The 25,554-nt window shown below is 38.3% G+C and overlaps 1 protein-coding gene across 1 annotated transcript; it reads right to left on the reverse strand.

Annotated features, from left to right (window-relative positions):
• Positions 1 to 12,126: 12,126 nt before the first annotated feature.
• Positions 12,127 to 19,557, reverse strand: LOC145774325 (uncharacterized). The gene is made up of 3 exons (XM_082585547.1): positions 17,141 to 19,557; positions 14,059 to 14,203; positions 12,127 to 13,721 (listed from the first exon to the last, which is right to left on the reverse strand). Exons 1-3 carry the CDS (start codon positions 17,238 to 17,240, stop codon positions 13,619 to 13,621), a joined length of 348 nt encoding a protein of 115 aa, XP_082441673.1. The 5' UTR covers positions 17,241 to 19,557; the 3' UTR covers positions 12,127 to 13,618.
• Positions 19,558 to 25,554: the final 5,997 nt, after the last annotated feature.

A 25,554-nucleotide genomic window follows, 5' to 3' on the forward strand; every position in this document is an offset into this window, starting at 1 on the left:
AGTTTACGCTGTCGCATAGTAGCCTACTGTTTTGGGCATCACTGCGTGTCTATTGAATTGAGTGGAAATCTTGTTGCGTTTTTTAACTCTGGTTCTTGCTACTTTATGCTTTTGTGTTGTGCAATTTGCTGCTGAACAGATAGCTTAGTGTTTATCTGTTTCAACCCCCTTGATAAAGTCAGTCGTCCTGAATGACGAAACGTCGGAAATAAAAGCTGGACATCAATATTAACATCAGATGGCAACCCAGTATGGTCACCCGAAGAACGCAAGTCATTTTATTTATCAAATGCCTGGTGAACAGTCTCTCTGTATTTTAAGATTAAGCTAAGTGTACAACTGCGCATGTTCAATCTGAGTAGTGGCATACACACCCAAAAAGTGCAGATTGAGGAGCGAAACCTCACCATGCTGCAATAAGTCATCCTAAAGTTGTATCATGATAAACTTACAAACAAGTGATGAAAAAAACGCAGATCAGCCAAAAATGTAAAGCAATGCAAATAATAATCGATGGTGATCTAACTGACAACTCAATGTTTCACTTTGCTATGATCCCTTTTGTGCAGAAATACAAGTAGCTAGACATTTAAAAGTTTTTATTTTTTTGTAACAATCAACAAAAGCAGCATCACTTACCTCAAATGTAATTTCCGTAAAAAGTAGATGAAATTTTGAAGTCTTTCGGTAAATAGATGTGGTTGCAAGAAAATCAACGTCTTTTGAAACTTACAATTAGCTTACTTCTAAATATCCTGTAAAGGCTAAATTCTTTAAATTGAATTGATTCGCTTGTGAACATCATATAACCTAGCAATGCAAAATATTTTGGACTACTGGTGTTGCATTGTTGGATATCTAAAATTTTAATGTTAATTATAAACAGAAACATGCTAAGTGAAAAATCCCATTTTAGATAGTTCTTTGAGTTTTCGTAGGCATGCTGCTTTTTTGTCTTCCACATATGTTCCTAATTGATACAATGCGAATCAATAAGCCCGTACAAGGTGTGGTTTGCCTTTTTCAAGTTGCGGCTCTCCGCTCACTGGAGCATTTAGTTCTGGCCGTTTGCGCAATAAAACTTGATCTTCGTTCAGCTTCTTGCTGACATAACCAGGATTAGACCAATTGCTTTAAAGAAAGGGATCAAAAATTACTCACTTACAAAAAGTAAGCCATGATTCCGGTAAACTCATGATGGTTGCTTAATTGGTGTAGGTCGGAAAGATCTATTTGTCTTTTTCACACATTTTAATGGCATTTTGTATTCGCCTATATTGAACTGGTTTGAATGAAAATTTAAATTTTCGTTTACTAGAGGTCTTGGAATATTACCTAGTCTACTGTTGTATCTTTTAAAACCAGGGCTAAAGTTGGATTTGATAAAAAAGCCATACAACCCATTTCCTAACAAGATTTCTGTTCAATAAATCTACACAACATTACTGTGTTGGTAATTTAAACTGTGTTGACACTTCAGGTCCCAGTTATTAATTGACAAATTAGCAGTTGATCCTTTTAATGTTGCCGGAAAAGCGGAGCTGCGCAAGTGCGCATCCCGTAATGCAATGTCCCTATTAGCTTACTCAATACCAGAAAAAAGGTCAATGATAATAAAATATGTCTATAATTCTGTGAATATCTCACACTTTTGTTGATGCCTTGACCATGGATGTCACATCATGTAGGATAACAAAGATAATTTTTATATTATTATAGCGCTAATTTGAGGAAACATTGACACATCGACTTGAAAGCATACAACTTCAAACAACTGAAAACTAAACTAAGTTGGACCGTGTTGTTCTACAAGTTTGTGATATTTTCTTAAAAAAAAGTTAATTTATTTTGATGAAATGTGATCAAATCTAAATAAAATAAAGATACTTTACCCAAATCAGTGGAAGACATTTTTTTTACCACTGTAACAAACTTGACATAAAAGGAATTGGCCAGATATATGAGTGGCGAGAGCCTTAGTTTGATGTTCGATAAGGGGGCCTATTCGACACCACTCAAGATCATGTGGCTGTGTCTTTGGCAAGACACTTAAATCCATGCCATCGATTGCGGAATGGCAACTCTTCGAATATATCCCTTGATTTCTGTCATGATTATGAACAGTAGTACACTGCTCTAGAAAGAAATGTCTACAGCCTTCTTAGGGCTATGATCTGCTGAACTGAACTGAACACAAAAAAAAGTTTTGAAATACATTGAATGACGTATAAACACTTTTAAGAGAAATTTGATAAAAGTTGACCAAGCAGTTTGTAAGCAAGGCCGCACATTTTGTACTTCAAGACATTTTTTGCATTCTAATATTCTCATGCATTTTACTTCTATTTGGAACCCATAAAAAAAATTGTTACAATTTCGAAATGAAAGAGGATCAGAGAATTAAATGTTGAATTGAAGCAAAATATTGTTTTGAAAGCTACGGCATTCAATATAGCCCACAACTAACTCAAAAATGAAATTTCATAAGCCACTGACTGGAGGGAAAATAATAACTTTCAGTTAACTGCAACTGCCTACCAAAGTACCAATTATCTGCAAACAACTTATCATAGCAAAAAATATTCAAAAAATATTCACACAAAATGTTTCGTTTGCAATTAGAGTTGCTCGAAACAACAAAATGTTGTAATGAAATTTTGTTTAGCCCAAGTCGTTTAGAACAACGCTGGTGCGAATTCGCGACAGCCTTTTTCTGTGACAAGTTTTCTTGGCAGCGCTTATAAGTTTGATAACTTGAAGTCAATATTACTGTATTTTACAATGCTTCAAGTTGCTGCAATGCGAGAATAGCGCGGCACCAAACAAAGTAACCAAGTTGTTCACACCCAAAGCAAAGTCAACATGAACCATGACACCACAAACATATTTCAAATCTATTCAACCGTTAATAGACTTGAACAAACCCTGTTTGGTTGCAAATGCTCAGCAATAACATTTTTACATACTTCAAATCCATTCAACCATTAATAGACTTGAACAAACTCTGTTTGGTTGCTACCGCTTAGTAACAACTCAAATGTAACTTTACGATGGATGCAAACTACTTTTATTAACTGAAATCATTTGGCAACTTCATGTCACCGTGATGGAATAAAACTAAAACGACTCAGTGAACGTTGGCAACGTCATTTTATATTCGTCCTGATCACCAGCTTTTGTTTTCTCAAAATATAAATGACAACTTTTGTTCAAGAAACATGCAAATCATCTATGCAACGAACAACGATTCGAAGGCTGGTGCAAGACAGAACGAAGTATGCTTAGTCGTCAACTCGTACACCATAAATCAACCTAATAAATGGGATTGCCATTTTAACCATCCTCATGAGAGTGCAAGCTGCCACGTTCCCCAATACTTCCAACATGTGAATCAAATTGCTTTGGTTGTGATCAGAGTAAAAGTCGTTTTCGAAAGTCCTTGTTTTGTTGCACTACAGTTCACCACAATTAAAGTTTGTGATTTATCAACAAAGAGCACTTTGCTTTTATTGCTGATTGTATCATTAAATACATATCTTTTTTGTCTTTTTTTATAATATTTATCTTTTTGTCGTAATTTTTTTGGATGCCTGGTCTTAGATTTGGAAAAAAAGAAAACAGGAATTTTTAGTAATCGAAATTCTGAAAATACGTTTTGCAAATCTGGCGGTTACTGGTGTTGAAGTTACTGTGAGGTGAAAGCTGCAACTGACAACATTTACACTGCATTTCTCATGTAGGGCAAAGTGGGGCGTGTTGTCACAATTTTTACAAATCAGCATATATTTCGTTCTGTACCAATGGTATCGAAATGCTAGATAGTGCAATTGAAAGAGGTATCATTCGGCTTCTTTTAGCTACAGTTAAAGTTTTTCTGGATTATTTCGTTTTTACATAAATGCATGTTTAATGCAAGTGAATGGACTGTGACAACACGCCCCACCCCGGGGCGTGTTGTCACAGAGCATGGGGCGTGTTGTCACAAAATTTCTGCACATGTTTTGTGACTAAAATATGACAGAAACCAACAAAAAATGGTTTTAATACAGGCTGAACGAATAAAAAATATGCGAAATGCAAACAATTTTAATTTACAACATGTTGGTAAAAATTTTATGCCCATTATCAAAAACAATAAAAATGTCATCTTGAGAATTATGTGTCACTATCGAATATATGTGTGTATCATTATCTAATATTAATTTTTATTTCCTAAAAAAGTGTTGTTTTTTAACAAATACGCATATTACCTCGTTGTATAAGCACAAATAATTTTTTATGTTTCTTAATATTAAAAATGCACACCTCGGGCCGTGTAGTCACAGCTGTGACAACACGCCCCGTGGTATGAAATCAGGTGGTTTCAACAACCATGTGTACATCTCTACTTGCATGTCTTATCTGTTTGGTATGATGAAAAGAGCAGGCTTAAAGCTAACGAATGATATCTTTTCTGATCAGTTATGATCATACCTTAGTTTTCCAGACCATTTTTAGTTTAGTTATAAAACATGATTTTGCCCAAAATTCAATGGCACTCCTCATAATTTCTGCTGTGGTGACAAATTTATTAATCTTCACTGCTTGTAGGAAAGAGAACTGAAAACTATGCCTTCCATTGAAAACTCGTGGTTGTACGCTTGCGTTATCACATGGAAATCGTGCTGTGACAACACGCCCCTGTGACAACACGCCCCACTTTGCCCCACTGGGAAACAGTGGGGAACATTTAAAAGGCCACTCAAACATTGTGGTGCCACGTTCAAAAATATTATGACTCATTTTCATTCGCTTCCAAAAGTAACACGTCACAACAGATAAAAAAAAAATTTGCATCGAAACCAAACGAAATGTTTTACAATTTCAAAATATGTTTGTTTTAATTGATTCTATTCCTATTCAGTTGTCATTTTTACATCATCATAACATCTCGTAACATTAAAACGACGTAAATATGATAGCTGTTGCTTGTTGTGATGTTGCAATGTACGCACGGAACTTTTTAGTTGACAAACAAACCTATGGTGTAGTGATACTGTAGCCCTACCTTGCAATGTTATACAATGAGGTAAACGTAACATTGGTACATATCAATGATATGTCATTTGCAAGTTATCACTGCAATATTCTGCCTGGTCGTTAAGTGAAATGCTCGGTACAAGACTTGGCCGAGTTCAAAAATATAGCAAGAGTTTGTGTGGTGCTTTAGGCCAGTGATTATCAAATTGGATCACATTGCCCTCTTGGGCTTTGCAGTGAAACATACAATAGAACCCAGAAAGGGCGATAAGCGAGGGACAGCGCATTCTCAAAAAGTTACAATGATCACGAAACTTTTTAAATACCATGCAGCTCATAGCAAACGAGGTAAGGTCATTGAATCTTTCATATCCGACTTCTTATTTAGACAAAAGTGTTTTCAGGTTTGACGTTATTGCTATCATCCACCAGCAAACAGTACGATTTACGATTATGCTTGACCAAAATGCTTCCCAATATTGAAAAGCTCGTTGAAAATTACCAAACTCATCCATCTCGTTCAAGAAAGACCATTTGCTGAGACTCGTGTTCTTCCTAAACAACCACTTTATCTGGTCCAGATCGGGTGCGGGTCTATTCAGTTAAGTGACTGTTTGGGTTGTTTAATATATTTGTAATAAATTTGCAACGTGTTTATGGGTTTCTGAGCGCCGATGATAATGTAACGATAATAAAATTGGGCTTTGTTTTGATGACATTTGATGAATTGCATGGAAATTTTTAATTTCTATACCCAACAAATCTGGTGTTTTCTGTACGTTCTAATCATCTTGAGGCAAACCGCAATTAAAATGTCTTTCGTTGCGTTTCAACCAATTTTTTACTTTGGTCCAGTGCGGTCAATTTGTGAACAACACCTTTGCTATGTCCGGTTATTAACTTGTTCTGGCTGAGTTCTATCATAAAAATTGTATCCTTATGATGCTGCAAGTAAAAGCATTGCGATATTATATTTTAAATATCTTTGAATACAGTAGAAGACCCTTTGCAGTGACATGAGCTGTGATTTCACTTCATGCTGCGTCTACATTTTATTTGAATAATTACATAACTTTCAATTAATTTTAATAATGTTATTCAACCGTTCAAAAACAAAAAGTAATTCAATGAGTATCAAAGTGGTGAAGAGATAGCGAGATGTTGTTCTTCCTAATTTTTTAAATAGTTTCACAAAGTTAAGAAAACTTGCAGTCGGCCGTGGCTTACCAGCGTCACCACGCGGCTAACATTATTTGCATCCGGCAGGAAACTGGCCACAGAACTGCAACTTCGGGGGAGGTCGCGGAGGCTTTCAAGGTGGAAACCGCGGGAGTTACGGCGGCGGAAATCGATCGGGCGGCTACAACAATCAAAACAGAAGCTCCGGAAACAAGTAACGAAAATCAACCAGTATCATTGTTTTATTCTAATTCTTTCCTGTTACCTAGTCAGCAAATTGGTCGTTCAAATTGCGTGTTCATTTCAATAAGCTTGGTACCTGAGCATAGGACCACAGCTTAAAAATAAGGAATAGACTAAGATTCCCTCGAACAAAAATCACTTAATACAAAATAAAACATTCGCTTGTTGTACATCGACTCAACATCTGCAAACGTTCAGTCAATGTCACAAAGAGGGATTATCTTAGCTCGACTTGTTAAGGATCTTGAAAAGGAATCAACTTGTTAAAAATAGAACTCATCTTAACTGCAGCCGCAACCAAGGAAGCCGCAACAGTTACCAGCAGAACAGCCAGCAAGGCAACCGCTCAAACTACAACCAGGGCCGCAATCAGAGTCGTGGCGGTTCTGGTGGAAGCAACATGGGTCAAAACCGTGGTGGGAGCATGGTGAGTACCGTTTAGTTTTTGGCTTGCGTATTCTGTCCACTGTCCAGCCAAGACCAGTTTACAGAAATGTGACTTTGAAAAGTTTGTTCGTTGGAACGCTCATTGTGAGTCAAGCTGGGGTCTGTTTTAAACATACTACAATTCTATTTTAAAAAGCTGATTACTTCACCAGAGAAATACAACAAGCAAGTGTAATCTCCAGAACAAAAAATTTTTAAACGCAAGCTCTTTTCGCTGCTTTAAAAAGTGTCATTTCAACAGTGTTTTAGTCGCAATTTTATGTTGTTTTTGAGAACTCGAGCGGGTGCGCCAGCTACCAACACCAGGCCTACCAGCAACAAGCTGCTCAGTTCTCGTCGCAATCCGCCAACACCCCCATGACGCAGCAGTACCAGCAGAGCTACCAACAACAACAGCCACAAGTAAAGCCTTTTTTCGGAGTATAGTTTTTTATGTTGAATCAACTTTTTCTATTGTTGTGTCAACATGATTGTCTACGTCACGTTGATTTTAAACTGGACGTAGATTGAAACGTCACCAAAAGCAGCAAGTGTTTTAAATAGCTTTGAACAATCGAAACTGAGACCTTTTGTTTCTCGGTCGTCAAGTAATCTTTTTTTCTTTTCAACAACCTGATTACAGCCAACAGCGTGCTCAATACTACCAGCAGCAGGCGGCCGTGCAGCAGCAACAAGCAGCGGTGGCAGCACAGTATCAGAACTACTACGCCAACTACCAGAACGCGTATGCCGGGCAACAGGCGCCTCAACCCCCACAGCAGAACAATGTAATCGTCGATCTGTGACAGTGGAGCAGCTGCTGTCCGTCAATACTTGCTGCAATCACGCCATTGACTTACAAACTCCGGGTGTTTTTCCTAAGAAACGTATCCATTCTTGGCTATCATTGTGGAATGCTTCTGGCCAACACCCTTCGCGGACGACGTTACAATAACGTTACTTTGTACGTTTTTCAGGCGTCATTTGACGCGCTGAAGACGTTGTTTGACCGCAACAGACCTTTCTCTGCTCAGTAATTCGCTGTGTATACTTTTGTACTTTTTTGAAAGGCCTCCGTTTCGGTGTCTGGTTTTAAACAAGAGTCTCAACAAGAATCTACCATTCGATAAATCGAATTTTGAATGATGTCCGGTTATCCGGCACATGCAATTTATCCGGTTTCTACCAGTTTCACTTTGAATACAGCTTGTGATTTTAATCTATTGCGTTGTCATTGACTTTTAAATATGCCAGGGGTTAAACTTTTTGGGCTGCGCCCCCCTTGACGTCACTTGTAAAATTTTATGCCCCCCTTTTCTCGTAAATTGACTAATAAAACTTTTCTGGTTTTAGTGAATCACCCAGCAAACTGTCCACTTGAAGCGGTTGACTGTCTCTTATCATTAGTCTCGTTCTGTTGCTCAACACAACAAACAGTGTACCAGCCTCATTTTTGTAATCAAATATCGATTTCGCTTTTAAAGCATCTTCAGTTTGATATTGTCAAGAGCCTGGTACACTGTTTGTTGTGTTGAGCAACAGAACGAGACTTTTCTCGTAAACTTATAAATTAAACTCAAACTGCATAAATTTGGCATATTTTGGACTTTAAAACAAATTTTATTATCTATTTTCCGTCATACGTACCTTAGGATGTTTCATTTTTTACGATTTTTGAAATCAAAAATGCTTGTGGTCTAATCAGATCGGATTTTGGTCACATACAGACGATCCAAAATATTTCAGTCAGACGACTTTTGAAGGGTGTGCAGCCCCCCATAGTTTGAAAACTTGAAGCGCGGGAGAATTTGCAGAAAGTGTGCGATATCTTGGTAACAGAAGGAGAGTAAGGTGTCAACTTTGGCGGAATGGCCAACTCCCTATCTGCAACGGAAAAAAAATTAATTTTAAAACTCTTTTTTTCTCATACTTTTGATGTTTCGTTCCCAGTTTTACAGAAGCAAAACGCAAATCCAGTAACCACAATGATAATAAGTTAAAGAGAGCCACAAACCTTATGTGCTATGGCATAGAGCAGTGCTCCGCAACCTTTATTTACTCACGGCACACTTAAAAACTCTTTAAAATTCTGCGGCACAATTCGGCCGACACATTTTCAAAATGCTAAAACATTTTTTTTTTTAATGAGATATTGCGCTTGTTTCGATGAGCACAGTCGGTGTAGCCTATGTTCGGCTCAATATTTGAAAGAACAACTCAAAGTTCACCATCAATTTCTTGCAGGATCTTTTATCGTTTTTGATCAATACCAATGTAGAAAAACTTTGCTCACACAAATAAGTGGTGCAAAACTGGAGCAGAATTTTAATAGCAGCCTACGAAATTTTCTTATATTCTTCTTCAATAAAAATCCAAAACTCATCAAGTGGATTTTAATCTGAATTTTATCGCTGGATTTTAATGTCAAAGTTCTGTCATTTCGTAGTTCAAGAAAGTTTTCTCTAACAGGCAAAGTCAAGTCTTGTGTTGATATTTCAGCATTAGCCGCAAAAGGATTTCGGATCCAATCGTATTGTTCCGTGTTAATTGTGAAAAGTAATGGTCATATTTCTCATGTAACAAAGTTAAGTGCTCTTTGGCCAAATCAAACACCAATTCTTTATCAAAATTATTTAGATTGCTCCTGGGAAACATTTTCAATGATCCTCTTCTTAACTCGTTTTTCCAGAGTAGGCCTACTATTTTCTCTTGAAATCCTCTTTTCTTGTCAGAACATGTCAGTATGTTTTCACCGTTGCCTTGCATTTTAATATTAAGTTCATTCAAGTATTCAAATATGTCGGCTATGCATGCAAGTTTGGCAATTCAATAATTATCTTCAAGATGTTTATATACAAATCATGGTTGTTCTGATTTAATAAGAATTGACTTATTTCATGCTGTAGCTCAAAAAGTCTTGCGAGATCTTTTCCCCGAGAAAGCCAACGCACAGAAATGTAGTCTAAATTAGCAGGGATTGATGTTCTGATCGCAGTTCTTCGCATAGCAATGAAAAAATTCTTAAATTCAAAGCTCTTGCTTTAATAAAGTTGACAAATTTGGATACAGTCATTCATAGTTTCTGTCAGCTCCGTTGGCAAATTTTTGACCATCAGGCTTCCCTGCGTAGGCTAAGTGTGTAAGCAGCAATGCGTAAGTTGAATGGCTGGATTTGGACATTTTACCGATGCAGCACAACCTTTTCCTTCGCCCACCATTGCTGAAGCACCATCTGTGCAAACGTTGATGCAGTTATTCCAATGGATACCATGGGTTATGAAAAACTCGTTGGTCACTCTAAAAATTTCTTGGCCAGTCGTTCGATCTGGAAGTTCTTTGCAAAATAAATACTCGTTTGTTATGGAACAAACCATTGACAAAACGTACTACACAACAAAAACACACTAACCACCTTAACCAGCCTTTTTTAAAACTAGGGCGTAGTCTTCTCATTGCGCAAACTTCAATTGTGACTGTGGGTCAAAAACATCATAAATGCACTGTGGAAGTTTAGCTAGAGTTTGAGTTGTCTTGCAGTGGTAAAAGGTGAATTTTTAAAACATAAAAACTCCTTTTCAAAAAGTATGTTCTGATGACAGTTATCCTGCGGCACACCTAGCATCGCCTCGCGGCACAGTGGTGTGCCGCGGCACACCGGTTGCGGAGCACTGGCATAGAGTACAAGTGTGCATCGAATTTTACACAGCAATGAAGTTTCTTTCAGGATTGGCTTGGTATAGAATGCCGTCATCTCCTGTCGCACAGTGTCTCTTACATGTAAACTTTTCAGTATAAGCTACTGACACAGAGCAATTAAACAGAACAGTTGACATTGACGTGTCTGCAAATCAAGAGTCATACACTTAGTCTTCTATTTACTTAAATTCACTATGTAGCCTACAATGCTTGCATGCTAGAGGTATACAAACGCAGCTGCAGGAACAGGGATTCAGTCATGACTGGTGAAAAACAAAACAAATAAGCAACATCATGAGGAACTACAAACCCCAACCACTTGCTCCACTCAAATCTCTACGAGTCTGTGAGCGTGCAACCTCAGAGACTAAAATCGAGACACCCATTTGTACGTGCCGTACAACTGATGAAAACCGCTGAAGACCAATCCATCAGTGCGGATCACCAATGGAGCTCGGAGTGGAAGAACTCTTCCAAGACTTCAAAGTTTCACTTCCGACACCAGCCCCCACCCAACCGGAAGGCATGGGTGCGGCTCAACCACTGGCGTCGAACTATTCCGCTACAAAATGCACAAATGGGGGTGGCACGATCTGAGAATGTGGTAAGGAGAAACAAACCGCAGACCACACCATCTGTAACTGCGCCAAATGGTGTGCGTGAACTGGATGACGAATTAATTTAATGACTGCTTGACACTTGCCCAAACATCTAGACCGCGTCGCCGCCACTACCCAAGGGTGGTAAAAGGCAGAGCCCCTCGACCCCTGAAGTGGCGAAGAAGGTTCAGACGAAGTAGAAACTTTGACTTTTTTGCAGCAAATTTTCGTTGCTTATACCTCACTAGGTAGTGAAGTAAGGTTTGTCAGCACATTTTTAGAGAGGGGTAGAATGTCTGAATATATGCATATGACAACATTTGGCGGAGAGAGCCTGCTTTTTGGGTGATCCAGATAGTAACGCCGAACTACAGTCACGAATGTGGAATCAATAACTTCAAAAGCTTGCAAGAAATCTTTCTGAAACAAAGTCTGAAAAGGAGCATCCGGGGCTAAAGGATTGAGTTGGATCATAATAAAAGACGGGACATAAAAAGAACCAATGTTGGAAAGTAAACGTGATGATTTGTTCTTCTCAGCAAACGTGAGATTATGGGTTGAAAAGCAGCATTCTAAGGTACCCATTTGCCGCTGTCACCCAACGTGATTGACTTAAGTGTTCTTGTTTGTAGCCAAGCAAATGCTTCAAGTTGGCTGGTACATCCATAAACAGTCGACAAGATGAAACCATCAGACACATTTCGTCACTTTGAAAACTGTTGTCAGAAATTCTTGAGCGTTTTTAATCTGAAAACCATTCAATTTTGCTTCTGAGGTGAAAAGCAGCTTTGAACATCACTTCCTGATGATGAGATTGTCTAAGCCACAATTTGTAATCCACTTAATTTTGTTGAATAGTGCCCCTTCTAGCATTGCACCTGGACCCTTGCTTTTTCCTTCAGCCTAAGCAATTACGCGAAACAAGTAAATTTCATTTACATAAAGCATACATCAAGCATACAATTAAAAGAATGTATTTCGTGTCCAATATTTTCGATGATGTAATCAGTCACTCGTTTATTAACCACCACTACCGGTACTTTATTAACACCACTACTCATGACCGAGTAGCCTATAGGCAGGGTTGCCATACCGTCCTTATTTCTAAGATTTGTCCTTATTTTAAAGAGCAGCATCTTTGAAAAATTAATTGTCCTTACTTCTAAGAAATGTCCTTGCTACTACATATTTATGTGAGTCAGGATTTTCATCCTCGGTAACTATCAAAATGAACAGTCGTAACCGGTTGGATGCAAAGGATGATGTGCGTGTTGCTGCTGCCCTATCAAAGGCGAAGCCACAATTTCATGTTCTTGTTGAAGACAAACAGCAGCATCCTTCACATTAACGAAATTAAATCGAAGATATTGAAAAACAATCTGCATTCGCTATTTCTTAAATATAATAAAATAAATTTTGTTACCAATTCAATCTAATTGCTTTATGTCCAATTCATGCTGATTAAAAAAGTTTCTCGGACTAGGCCACAAAGGGGATCCAAGCAAACCATTTTTTTAAGGGATCCGAGTTAAAAAAAAGTTTAAGAATACCTGGCCCAGTTTGAGCCAACCATTCATCTTAACAGAGGTGAGATTGATCTATTCATGCAGTGTTTCCTTGTCTTAACGGTAGGTAAGCAACTATCCACAAGTACCATTTTAGATTTAGGGCACAAGCTTATAGGGCTATGAACGACGAATATGAGATTTCAAATCGAAATGTTTTGCTGTAATCTCTGCCTGGATTCAGATGTTTTGAGAAATAGAACAACAAAATGCAGTACAGCAAAGTAATTACCGTTACGTAATTTATCAGTTTAATTTCAGGGGCACTCTAGCTAATACGGTAAAAATATTCGATTGGTAAAACAATGGAAATGGGATTGTAATACAAAGCAATGACAATTCAATCAAAGTTTTAATTACAACACCTACACAGTGCACAGGCCAATCAAATAATATGTCACTTATTGTCAAGGGAGACTTCGAACTTTCACGAGTTGGTTGAGCACGTTAGAACAGAAAATCGCTCGCATGTTCTCTCTTCGCCAGGGCTGGTCAGAGGTTAACAACAAAACAATGCGTGATGAGATCAACGAAAATGACGACTACTTCTGGCTTACTCTGCATTGATATAAAATAACGTTGAAAACACAAAAAAACATCGTTCTTTGTTCACAGCTCTGAAAACTGAAAAAAAGAATTTTCTGAAAAATTAGTTTAATTTCCACATATTAGCCTACGCTCTTTTAACGTTTTGAAACGATGATTCAACAACAAAATAAAATACAAAATAAATTGTTTGCTGTTTTTAACACAAGAAAATGCGACAAACATAAAGCGAGACAAACAAATCTGCTTTTATTAAAAGGAAAGTAAAAGATTTTGAATTTAAAAATGCAACAAAACAAAACATTGAAAAGTCATCGATGTGATGACGCGACCAGTTGATGACAACTATATCTCTACAATGACTAGTGCATCTTTAATTTCTTCAACATTTCCAACTACTTCCCACGTATTCTTCACTGCATCATAAGTTTCTATTGCGTTGGTTCCTCTGTAAATTATGATCGAATAAAAAATTAGAACATAAAGCAGTAATATTAAAAAAAAAAAACATTGTTTAAAACTGATTGAATTATTTCAGTCAAATCAACTCTGTCGTTTGCAAAAGTTGAATATCGCAAATTTGAAATATTAAAAAAAAGGACTAAAACTTGAAATTTTCCATCAGCGATGGACAGATTTAACCAAACTATGTTTCAATAAATTGTAATGATCTCATATTAAGTTATTAGAATCTCGTATGTTTCTATTCACAGGCTGGTAGACTCCATTAATTCAACTTATTCATGCTTTCTATGCATTGATGACGTCGACAAACAACCACTCACCCTCCAGCGACATACACCATCCCGTCTATGACGCATGAACCGTGGTATCTTCTTGCAACGTTCATATCAGCAACATTGGACCATGCTTGCTTCCGTGGATCGAATCGTTCAACTGAAGACAGATCGGACCCATAACTATATCCTCCTGTTGGAACAAGATTTCCAAGTTAATATTCACAAATTGTATAAATATTCTGGTAACCTCAGCTGCCTCGTTGAAGCAGTGCAGACTTGTTATACTGCAAGGTTTACACCAAATAATCAACTCAAGTGAGACTAAATGGACGCAAGTGTACCAGCCAACATGATGAACAAACTGTCATAGCATCTGCATTGGCTTATTGAGTGAACGATTTCGAATGAGTTGCAAAAATAGAAAAATTTTGCTTCATCTCACAAGGACGAACATTCATAGCAATTTGTAGCAAAATAAGCAAATACAGTAAATATCATTTAAAAAATACATATTTCATTTTATGCAAAGGCTCAAGAAGTGACGTCATGCAATGGAAACATTTAGAAATCATAAGTGGTGAGATATCGCAATCATCTTGAATCTGCGTTATAGTGACACCCAGGGTTGAGATTTGTTCAGCTGGGGATGCCGCGAGCGTGTTTTACCTGAATTTTGTGTTTATGTAGATTGCGCTAAATATCAATCCACTTTTTTGCTTCAGCACCTTCGATATCATGCACCGTGATTGCATTTATTGCCTTATTTTGGTATTTATTATTTTGTAACAACGATTATTTGGTACCGCATTTTCAAATTTTTCCGTTTTATTTTAACATAAATATGACATTTCCTTCTGTCGTTAGTCATCTCAGTTTTACATCCGAAGAATGCCAGGTTATTAAAAACTAGTTTTCTACATTGTTTTGTAGTGGTTCTTCGAGCAAAAATGCTCATTGCTCATGTTACAAATGAACAACTTGGAGCTGAAACAGAGGATAAAATATGTGACTCTTCATCATTTTGTAATGCAAGATGACAGTGACAACAAGTGGTTTTCTATAAATCTACATATTTTATATCAATAATGTCGATGATGATACCAAAGTAATTCAAAGACTGATATTCAAAGACTGATACCAAAGTAATGAAAAAACTAAATGATGATGCTAAGGAACGCTATGCCATTAAGTTTCGTCAGATTCCACAAACATGTTTTGCAGTCAGATTTTTACAGTTTGACTCGGTCAAAAAAATGGAATAAAAATTCCACAGAAAATAGTTTCAAATCAGATGTTGAGAAAGAACAGCTGCAGTGAGTGGTCACATTTGATGGCTTATCACGCGTAGCAGAATACAAAATAAAAGATGCTGATCCAAACTTTGTTTTTGAAATACTAAATTACATGAGTCTCTCTGATTCCGTTCATCACTTCTTTCTGAAATCTTTTAAGGTTTTCCACAAAGACACTGTTTTGACAGAAATATAAACGTTTTTGCTGCATACATTTGTGTGCAGCGAAAACGTACAACAGAGTATGCTGCTGAATTCTGATTCACTTATTTTATTGATTTGTTACAATCTGCAGAATTCTGATGAGGTTATTCCACTGTTGATAGATAAACAACTTCTGTCAAACAGTCTCCAAGATGAAAACTTGAAGCAACTTCAATTTGCCAACATTCCGTCTCCCGAAGTGAAGCTTACAAACCAGTTGAATATTCAAAACGTGGCAAGATCGATTATGTTGGAAACGTTTTCGGTAATGGCGACCTTCTAGCAAATCATGTATTGGTGGTGAAAGTCGATGTTTTATATTTGGACCGAAACATTCATCAAGTATTAATCCAAATGGAAATGAAAAAAATCAGATACACTCGTAAATGTAGAAAGTGATTTTAGAAGCTTCGAGCTGTTCATAATGGTGGACGCACAACAATTTCCTGTGTAGGCCCACTTTGCAACGACAAAGCGAATTTTCCGTTTGCTTTATGTTGAAAATTTAAGTAGGCTACTGGAATTTAATATCAAAACTTATTTTTGAAGCATTACTGTATGTTCTTATTGAAGTTACCACCAATTCTTTGTAAATTCAAGGAATTTTTTTTCAAATAATCATTTGACAATATTTCCTCTGTCATTAAGTGCCGCAATGTAAATCAGTAAACTGGAAGTTTGAAGCAAAAAACTTATATTTAGCTGTTCACGACTTTTTGTGTCAAGCAGGTTTATAAGAAAATACTTAAGAGTTGCAGCCTAATCAAAAACTAACGAAACATGGAAGGCCAAGTTCCGTGTAGCCTTGTGACGTCACGATGACAGTCGTCATACTGGCAATGGTTTGTTTCAAAGCTTTTCAAAGCAGAGGAACAGTTAATGCAATGCAACAGGTTGCTCGTGATCAATAGAACTTGTTAAAATTATTGCAAAACTAAACAGCAAAACTTGCAAACTTTCGAATTTTTGGGACTTTGTGAGATTTTAGTCAAATTGAGCAAGGTTAGTTTGGGTTTGACCATTGACATTCAAGGACCATCCACATTCCACATTTAGGTCGCAACCCAGTGGTTGAGTAGCTCTGAGTCAAGTTACAGTTGTTCTCGTGCCTGGTTAGACGTAGGGTGGCGCCAATCTATGTTTTGTCATCCTTTGTTCACATAGCTTCACAAAGCGCTGCACAAGCCACACTCAAAGCGCTGGACTGGCCTTGTGACGTAACCGTGTGTTAAGTTACTTCAAACTGCGCTGTTCTGAACGCCACGAAGAAGGATTGTGAGTACCGGATTTGGTTTGTTTTAATACTTTTGATAATTATTTCGCTTGTCATGGAACCCAAGCCTGTATAAACAAACGATCCAGATACCAAGCCAACGAAATGGTTAATAAAGTCAAATTTCAAAAATTGAGAAAAAAAGCTCGTTAAATATTTTTTAATTTTACATTAACTTTCTTATTTATCAACTTTGAAAAATTATCTCATGCTTGCCTGGAATTTAGTTGCGTACTTTCTATTAATTATATTGAGCTGATCAGAAAAACTTCAGATTCTAGATGTCCTAGTTGTCACAAACAGATCAATAAAAACATGGTAACAAACGTTGATATCATAATAATACAACCGATCCTACCTATTGCATAGACTTGATCGTTCAAAACAACTGCAGATAAACCCCGTCTTTTAACTTTCATCGACGGAATTCCTCTCCACCGACCTTCTCGTGGATCCATGCATTCCACTGTGTTCAACGTCCCTCTGTTAAGACCACCGACAGCGTATATCAACCCTGTTGGAGATTGATGGTTTGTTAATAATAATATTCCAATTTCATCCCCAGATTTCTTTATAAATCAATGTTTTAAATATCAAAACGAAACAAAAAGTGATTGTTGCGGCTGTATCAATAATAATAATGATGGAAGGTGCGACGACTACAGGAGTGCTGCACACCAGCAACTACATCTCGTTCATTTCGTGAGTTCAAAAATTTGACATTAAATATTTACTTTCCTAAAGTTCTTAAATTTGAAAAAATATTTTCTCTTCTTTAACATAAATATAAATTAAAATAAAGTGCAACAAACAATTTAGTTTTGTTGAAAGTTATGTAAAACATTGTTACGCTATTACGGTAGTATTGTAACTTCAACATCTTTTGATAAGCAACAAGTGTGATTGTACATACACAAATAAGTAATAAAGAATTTGTAACACATCCTTATAGGTTACTGTTTCAAAAGCAGTATGGCGCCATATTTCATATTGACACAAATATGGCAATCTAGCGAAAATGTCAAACTCGACAACTATCAGTGACAGCATCTGCATGCGTATGTCGCCATTCCCATGATGAAACCTGGCGAACATCATTACATACATTAAACAGCAAAAATATCTCAATGAGTCAATCTAGGATTGAGTTATTTTTGCATAAAAATCGATTTGATGAAAATCAAACTGTGAAGTCGAACGAAAATATACAAATTCTCAATTTCTAACTGTGCGGCCAAGTCCAATATAACGAACAAAACTGGCACTTTTTCAAATTCAAAGCTAAATTTTTAGAGTGATCGGTTTAATGATGTTTACGGTATTTCGTCACTTAACTACCAGAAATCGTTATTTAATTTTATACAAAAGATACATAAAACTTGAAGAGAGTAGCTACATATATTTAACCCTATTATCCCTAGGTTCTGAGTTCCACCAAATCCCCAGGTGGTGCTGATTCAGCACCCAGTTTAAGCGCTTATAACTCTTTTATTACGAGTCACATCATTGCCATCTTTTGACAACAGATAGAAAATTTATCTGGGGTTATGAAAATTGTAAAATTGTCACTCACTTGCTTAAAATACTCTTGATTCAAAGCAATACACAAACAGTGTTTTTTTACCACATTTAAAATAAAGAAACACAGCGATGTTCGTTTTTTATCACTCTTTCACGCATCAGCGTTTGCGGTTTCCATATTCTCGAGAGATTGAAGGCTGACAATCGATTTGAAGATTTTTCTGTCTGAGGTTTTTCTTGCGGACGTATTTGTCAGCGCTCAACGTAGCTGTTGATTTTAAAGGGTTTTAACGTCCGAAGACGTTAGTCTGATTTTGAGTAACGCAATAGTAAAATTGCTTTTCTTGAGAAAGGTTTCACTGTTGTTTTTCAGTACAGTCAGAAACAATTGAAGCTGTTTCGTCTATGTATGGTTTACTTACACAATTTTGTATTGTTGAGAAGTATCTTATTCTGTGCGAGTCAAACGGGTCTTCACGACACTCTGGACACTTTTTTTTTATAAAAATCTCTTGCAGTTTGTTCAACTCACCAGAATGAAAATATTTGTTTTCGATTTTATTGAACATTCTAACCACGGCAATGTTGGTCTGGCGTGCTATCAGTCATTGATTGCCAGAATTCTTGTTCTATATTCAAAATTCTTCGTTCAGTCATATTCTTATTCTATGGTATTGTTAAGTCTTGTTTCACTCAATAAAAGAAACTGTATTGAGTAGGACCGTTTGTCACAAAGTAGATTGTAATAGCAAAAAACAACTTCAAGAATGTTTTGCAGAATCACAGAAGTTTAAAAAAAATGCACGAATAAACCTCAAATAAGTTTTGTAGTTCATGTCGACTTGCCTAGCACTACCTGGTAAGAAAAATTTGTGCTTTTTGCATTGATTCAATGTCTGTAGACTTTTTCTCAGTGCTAAAAAGAGATTATTTTAGTAGCTAAATAAATGTTCATAAAAACGGCAACGTACGTCACTGCAACTACACCGATTTCATAGTCCAGCCACTCTTATTTATTCAATCAAAAATAAGATCAGAAAATTATTAATTCTATTCTTTGAAAGGTAAGTCGCCCCCTGGTGAACCCCGATTCAAAGTGAGAACGATTATTTGCGACCTGGTGGCATTGGAGACAGTGCTGCCAAAAAGCGATTAACAGCAAGCCTTGCTTTCCTCGCTAGAGCGAGCGAGTGAAAGCGACACCGGCCTAAACTTTTACCAGCCTTTTTAGATTTTTTTTTAAAAGTCAGCTAGATAAATAACTAGAAAGTTTAAAAAATAGCCTACGACAGCTAGATCAGTGGCCCCCTTGCTGGGAACCACTGATCTAGGCGAGTAGTTAGTTTTTTTCCCTCCCTAGATATTTTTGGGTATCAGCCCTTTCCCCTTAAGGGAATTAGCTGATTGCCACGTAGAAAGTAGGTCTGGTGAGAATAGCCAGTTAGCTACAGCGAGTCTAGACAGTACGTGACCAGCTTTTAGGGTGTGGTCAAGTCAGAATTAGCTAAATTTTCCTTCAGAAGGAAAATTTAAAACTTTAAAAGCTTGGACTTTGTTAAGTCTTTGTTAATTCTTTATACTTAAAATATATACTCTTAACACCAGCTATACTCATGGGCGACTCTAAGGCCAACGAGTTTCAGTATCAAAGAACCTTGGTTGTGCAAGCATCAAGCCAGTCCTGGCTTGATGTAAGCACTTTCATAGGTTTCTTTATGGAAGGCGGTTTCCTAGCCAAATATGGCAAGGAGCTAAACTCTGTGCGTGCCAAGAGCCTGCGGCAGCACATTTTCACCGTTACTTTATCAGCTTCTGAGAACAAAACGAAATCCGTGTTGATGGAACAGCTGGCGCTAGACCATCAGTCACACGTGACCTACAAGCACAAGGAAATTGATTACGTAATCAAAGCATGGCGCCCTATGCCACCATGCGACGTGATTACCTTATATCCAGTGCCAGGCGAGTGGCATCTGGATTTAATCAACGAGTTTGCTTGCCAAGCAAACTGGGGGAAAGTCTATCAGATGACCAAAGGTAGACATAAGCAGCACCCCACCATCTGCAACGAGTTTCTGCATGTCTACCTGCAGAACACTCAACTCGACAACATCCCAGAGAAAGTGCAGATGTTTGGAGAATGGATCTCCATCACCAAGCCTGGAGAGGGACATTTGCCACTCTGCCAGATTTGCAAAGTCCGGGGCCACTTAACTTCCAAATGCCCCACGAAGCCGAAGAAAACCTAGGCCAACCCACCTCGAGACGGGGCGTCCAAAACTGATCCACCCCGTGACCGGGCGTCCAAGCCGACCAGAAACCGGACGCCTAAAAGAAGAACAAAACACTCCCGGGACAGGAGCGACAAAGTATACTCAAAACGCTCCTGGGATTCGTCACCGGCCAGGTACCATCTCCCCTGCCATGTTTGCCGATCAACAGGCCTTCACAAGCCTGGATGTGACGCAAGAGAAAAGTTCCGGGAAACGTGTAGTGGAAGAGGAAGGGGAAGAGGAAGAGGCAGAACCCCCCCCGCCCCAAACAACAGGAAGAGGAAGACCCCCCCCCCCACGAGCGACGATGGCTTTACCACCGTGGGCAAAGGAGGGAAACACAAACCCAAAACCCACGTGCGCAGCATCTTCTCGTCAGATGCTGAATTGGATAAGCCCATGTCCAACACAGAGTCCAAGACATCGACTCCAAAAGAACACGCACACACGCGGTGATCGGTTACCCAACCTGAATCTCCGAAGACGATGAATCCTAGAGATCACGACGCATTCCACGCCAGCTCCAAGGATGCGCCGATCTCAGTTGACAAAGACAACACGTCAACTGACTCGGAGTCCATTTCTTCGAGAGAGTCTCTGCGGGCTGGACTGCCCGGGACTTCTCCTCCCTATCGAAATGTCTTCAGTTCGATGGGCGAGCTTACGGACTCAGATGACGATCCAGCCATCCACACGGTCTAGTCCAACTTCTTAAACTTTAACCTGCTGCTTTCTCTATCTATAATCATGTTCGCAGATACGGAGAGTGACGATTCGGACGCCGGACTGGGCAACCTCAAGGTTGGCTCAATGAACATCAACGGAATATCCAAGAAATTGCGAGATGTCAAACACTTCTTTACATCTCACAGACTCTCTGTATTGGCAATTCAGGAAACACACAGAATCCCCACCGATCAACTCGAGACATGGGCTCAACATAACAATTACATAACATACATTAACATAGAACCTGACAGAACCCCCTTCTATGCAGGGACAATGTTCATCGTCAAGAAAGACATACACGACAAGTCCGAAATCACACACCACACCATAATACAAAATCGAATACATCACCTCAACATCAAATGTGGCAAAAATAACATAAACATCTTCAACGCATACCTTCAGCAGAGCGTCGGAGAGAGAAAGTCCTCTTTTGAGCTACTCTCCGATGTTATGCTGGAGTATGAACATGAACATATGGTCTTACTTGGTGATTTTAACATGATCCTTGATCCGTTGGACACTGCTAAGCCGCAAAACTTCAAAACTACACAGGATAAAACATCACTTACAACACTCATACGTCATAACCAGTTGACAGATATATTCAGACAAGAACATCCATACAAAAGACTGTTCACATACAAAAACCGCAATAGAGGGACCAGGATAGATAGAATATACATAAATCAACACGCACTTGAAAATTATCATAACATCAAACATGAATACTTCACATCATCAGACCACTGCACATCACCGATAATTCATCTCAAATATCAACAACACATCAAATGGGGTGAATATTCATACAAAATTAATAATAGCATATTACAATATGCACAAGTCATAACAGAGCTCGAAACGGCTTGGGAAAATTGGACTATAAACGTACCACAAATGGAACCACCAGACATGCTAATATGCTGGGATCAAGGCAAAGAAATGTTGAAAAATCGACTGATCGAACTCTCGCAAGATGTCGCACTCAAGCGCAGAGAAGATTACAATCAGGCTAAAAATATGCTACTCACTCTGGACGCTCATCCAAACCACGTCTTGGAAGAAAGTCGACCGGAATTCTTAGAGAAAATCCAAAATTTCTACGATTATAAAGCAATCGGATCTCAAATCAGATCCATAACAACTCCAACAAGCGATGAAGAGCCCTCCAAAAGCTTCTTCAAAGCAGAAGAAAAAAACTGTAAAAGCAGCTCTATCACTGAGATACATGGCACAAACAACACAACTCTAACCAAAAAAGAAGACATTCTTAAAGAAGTACACAGCTTCTATCACTCCCTATGGGGTGTGGAAGACGACATTAACCCTCAAGAACAAGACAACTACCTGAACATTTTTGGAGAGGCCAAAACTGAGGAAGACGCAGCTGAACAAGCAGAACAGCTGATCAGTCTAAAAGAAGTAAAAACCGCCATTGATTCCCTTAACAAAGATTCTGCACCTGGATCAGATGGCCTCGGCTCATTAATCTACCAAAAATGCTGGCATTTCCTGAAACACGACATTCTAGAGATGCTTACAAATTGCTACTTGTGAAAAACAATGACTCCCTCAATGAGAGAAGCAAAAGTGAAGTTAATCTTTAAAAAAGGTGAAAAAGAAAAGCTCAAAAACTGGAGACCGATCTCTCTGCTCAACACAGACTACAAGATCTTGAGTAAAATCCTCTCCAACAGACTCACACCCATGATCACAAACCTGATTTGTCCGAATCAGAAATGTGGACTGCCAAACCGCAGAATAGAGCATGTCACTATGAACATACAAGCTGCCCTGGAAGCATCTCAAACACAACACAGGGACTTGTACATCATGATAACCGACTTTGAAAAGGCATTTGATAGAGTTAGTCACTCCTTCCTCTATGGCAGGGGTTCTTAACCGGGGGTAAATTTACCCCCTGGGGGTAAATTTCACCTACAGAGGGGGTAAATTTACTGAATCAAATTAAAGTAAACTTCATTTTTTTGGTTATTAAAAAACTGGTAGTGTTGCACTCGATTTTGATTCAAAATTTATGCTTAGGCTAATGTAAGTTTTCGTCTTTTTCTTTTATCTCCACACAAGTAGACTACCAGTTTCATTTCAGCAGCTTATGTGTGCTACATTTTTGGAAAAAATGGATACTGGCAAACTGGAAAAAAATTGATAATTTCTTTCAACAAAATAATGTATCCTTGAATAATGTGGGTTCACTTTGCACAGACGGTGCCCCATCTATGCTCGGTGCTAAGTCTGGCTTCACAACTGTGGTGAAAGAACGCGCACCGAACATCATTTTTACTCACTGTGCCCTTCATCCACATGTACTGGCAAGTAAAACCGTCCAGAATATTTGAAAGCAGCAGTATTGAAGCATGTGGTTGAATGTGTGAATTTTATCTGGGCACATGCTCTTAATCATCGTCTTTTCAAAGTGGTTTGTAATCAGATGGGGTCAGAACACTCTGTTCTTTATCACACCGCAGTTCGGTGGCTCTCTATAGGGGTCTTGTTTTGTCTCAAGTTTTCGAACTATATGGTGAAATCGAAGTTTTTCTTCGAGAACGCAAATCCCGTTGAGTAAGCACTTTGGCGACAACAAATTTCTTGGTGTATTGGCTTACTTGACAGGCATTTTTTCAAGTTTGAACCAGCTCAATATGCAAATGCAAGGAAAAAGTGTTACCATTATAGATGTATATACATGATAAAATTCAGGGCTTTCAGACAAAATTAGATCTGTGGAGTAGAAGAGTTCAAAAAGGAATTTACACAAATTCTCCAACATTTGATGATTAAAAAGTCAGTAGAAGTCGCAACGAGATTTCTGACCTCGAAGTCGAAATATGCCAGCACCTTTCCGCCTTAAAAAAGAACTTTAGTTTGACGGTTACTTCGAAGGTGAAAGTTTTAACAGTAGGCTACTGCTCTTTGGATAACTCATCCCTTCGAAGCCAAGTTAGAAAGTATTGCTGACGATGATCTTTGCAAAGATGAATTGATTGATCTTCAATGTTCAACAACGCTTTGTTCCAAATTCTTATCGTGCAATGGGGACTTTTCCAAGTTTTGGTGAGGATTAGTTGAAGAGTTTCCTACGCTGACTAATCGTGCATTTGAAGTTATTATACCTTTTCCAACTACTTATCTGTGTGAAGCAGGGTTCTCTTCATTGTTAACTATTAAAACAAAACATCGATCTCGCTTTGTTCCCAAAGACAACATGCGAGTAGCTCTTTCAACGACTGTTCCAAGAATCTCCAAAAGTGTTCGTGGAAAGCAAACACAAAAGTCATTCGAGTAGACATTATTTTTCACAGGACCCCGTCAAGATAAATCCAGACAAAAAAAGATGTTTTGCATTTCTTCGCATGGTTGACTGGACACGATGACATCACAAGGGGCCACCAAAACGGTGGGGGGTAAATTTTACTTTTTTTATTCGGCAAGGGGTAAACGAGACAAAAAAGGTTAAGAACCCCTGCTCTATGGAATCCTGAAGAAACTCGGAGTAAAACCAATAATTACCTGTCTTTGGTTTACAACAAAACAAAAAGCAAAATAGAAATCAATGGAGCTTTAACAAAACGAATCAACGTCAAAAGGGGCATTCGACAAGGTTGTCCCCTCAGCATGCTCTATTTCATAATCTGTGCTGACGTGTTGACCCGTCGCATAGAGAAAAACCATCTGATCAACGGTTTTCGCTTTTCCAAGCTGACAATCAAAATCCAGCAATATGCGGACGACACTACATTCATCACAAGAGACATTCCATCTCTCAAAGAGGTCAACAGAGAACTAGCCATCTATCAGACGATGTCCGGCCAGAAAGTGAACCAAGGAAAGACCCAGATCCTGGCGTTCAAACCTGACCTGGCCCAAAGAGCTCAGCAGCTCTTTCCAGAATCTGCGATCTTGAACAACGTCAAGATCCTGGGCATCTGGCTAGGAACAAACAATACAGAACTCGACAAGATGAACTGGCAGACCGCCATCAGGAAAACTCAAACGATCGCCAACATCCACAAACCACGAAGACTCTCCCTCTATGGAAAGATCTCGATCATCAACACTCTCTTGGTACCCGTCACTTTACATCTCAGTAGAGTGCTGATGCCAACGAAACAACACATCAAAGAACTAAACAAAATCCTCTTTGACTTCCTCTGGTACCCTTCGCCATTTGAACAACTCCAGAGAAGCAAGACATTTCCTCCTGTCAAAGATGGAGGCATCAACA

The sequence above is a fragment of the Aplidium turbinatum genome, chromosome 7, assembly GCF_918807975.1.
Source record: "Aplidium turbinatum chromosome 7, kaAplTurb1.1, whole genome shotgun sequence".
Classification (NCBI taxonomy): Eukaryota; Metazoa; Chordata; class Ascidiacea; order Aplousobranchia; family Polyclinidae; genus Aplidium; species Aplidium turbinatum.

What these genes read in the sequence shown, in the direction of transcription:
- LOC145774325 (XM_082585547.1), bottom strand. Translation starts at nt 17,240, where the DNA reads ATGGATCCACGAGAAGGTCGGTGGAGAGGAATTCCGTCGATGAAAGTT. An exon ending in CGATCAAGTCTATGCAATAG is followed by an intron (nt 14,204 to 17,140) that starts GTAGGATCGGTT and finishes TTGTTCCAACAG; the next exon opens with GAGGATATAGTTATGGGTCC. An exon ending in ATGGTGTATGTCGCTGGAGG is followed by an intron (nt 13,722 to 14,058) that starts GTGAGTGGTTGT and finishes CATAATTTACAG; the next exon opens with AGGAACCAACGCAATAGAAA.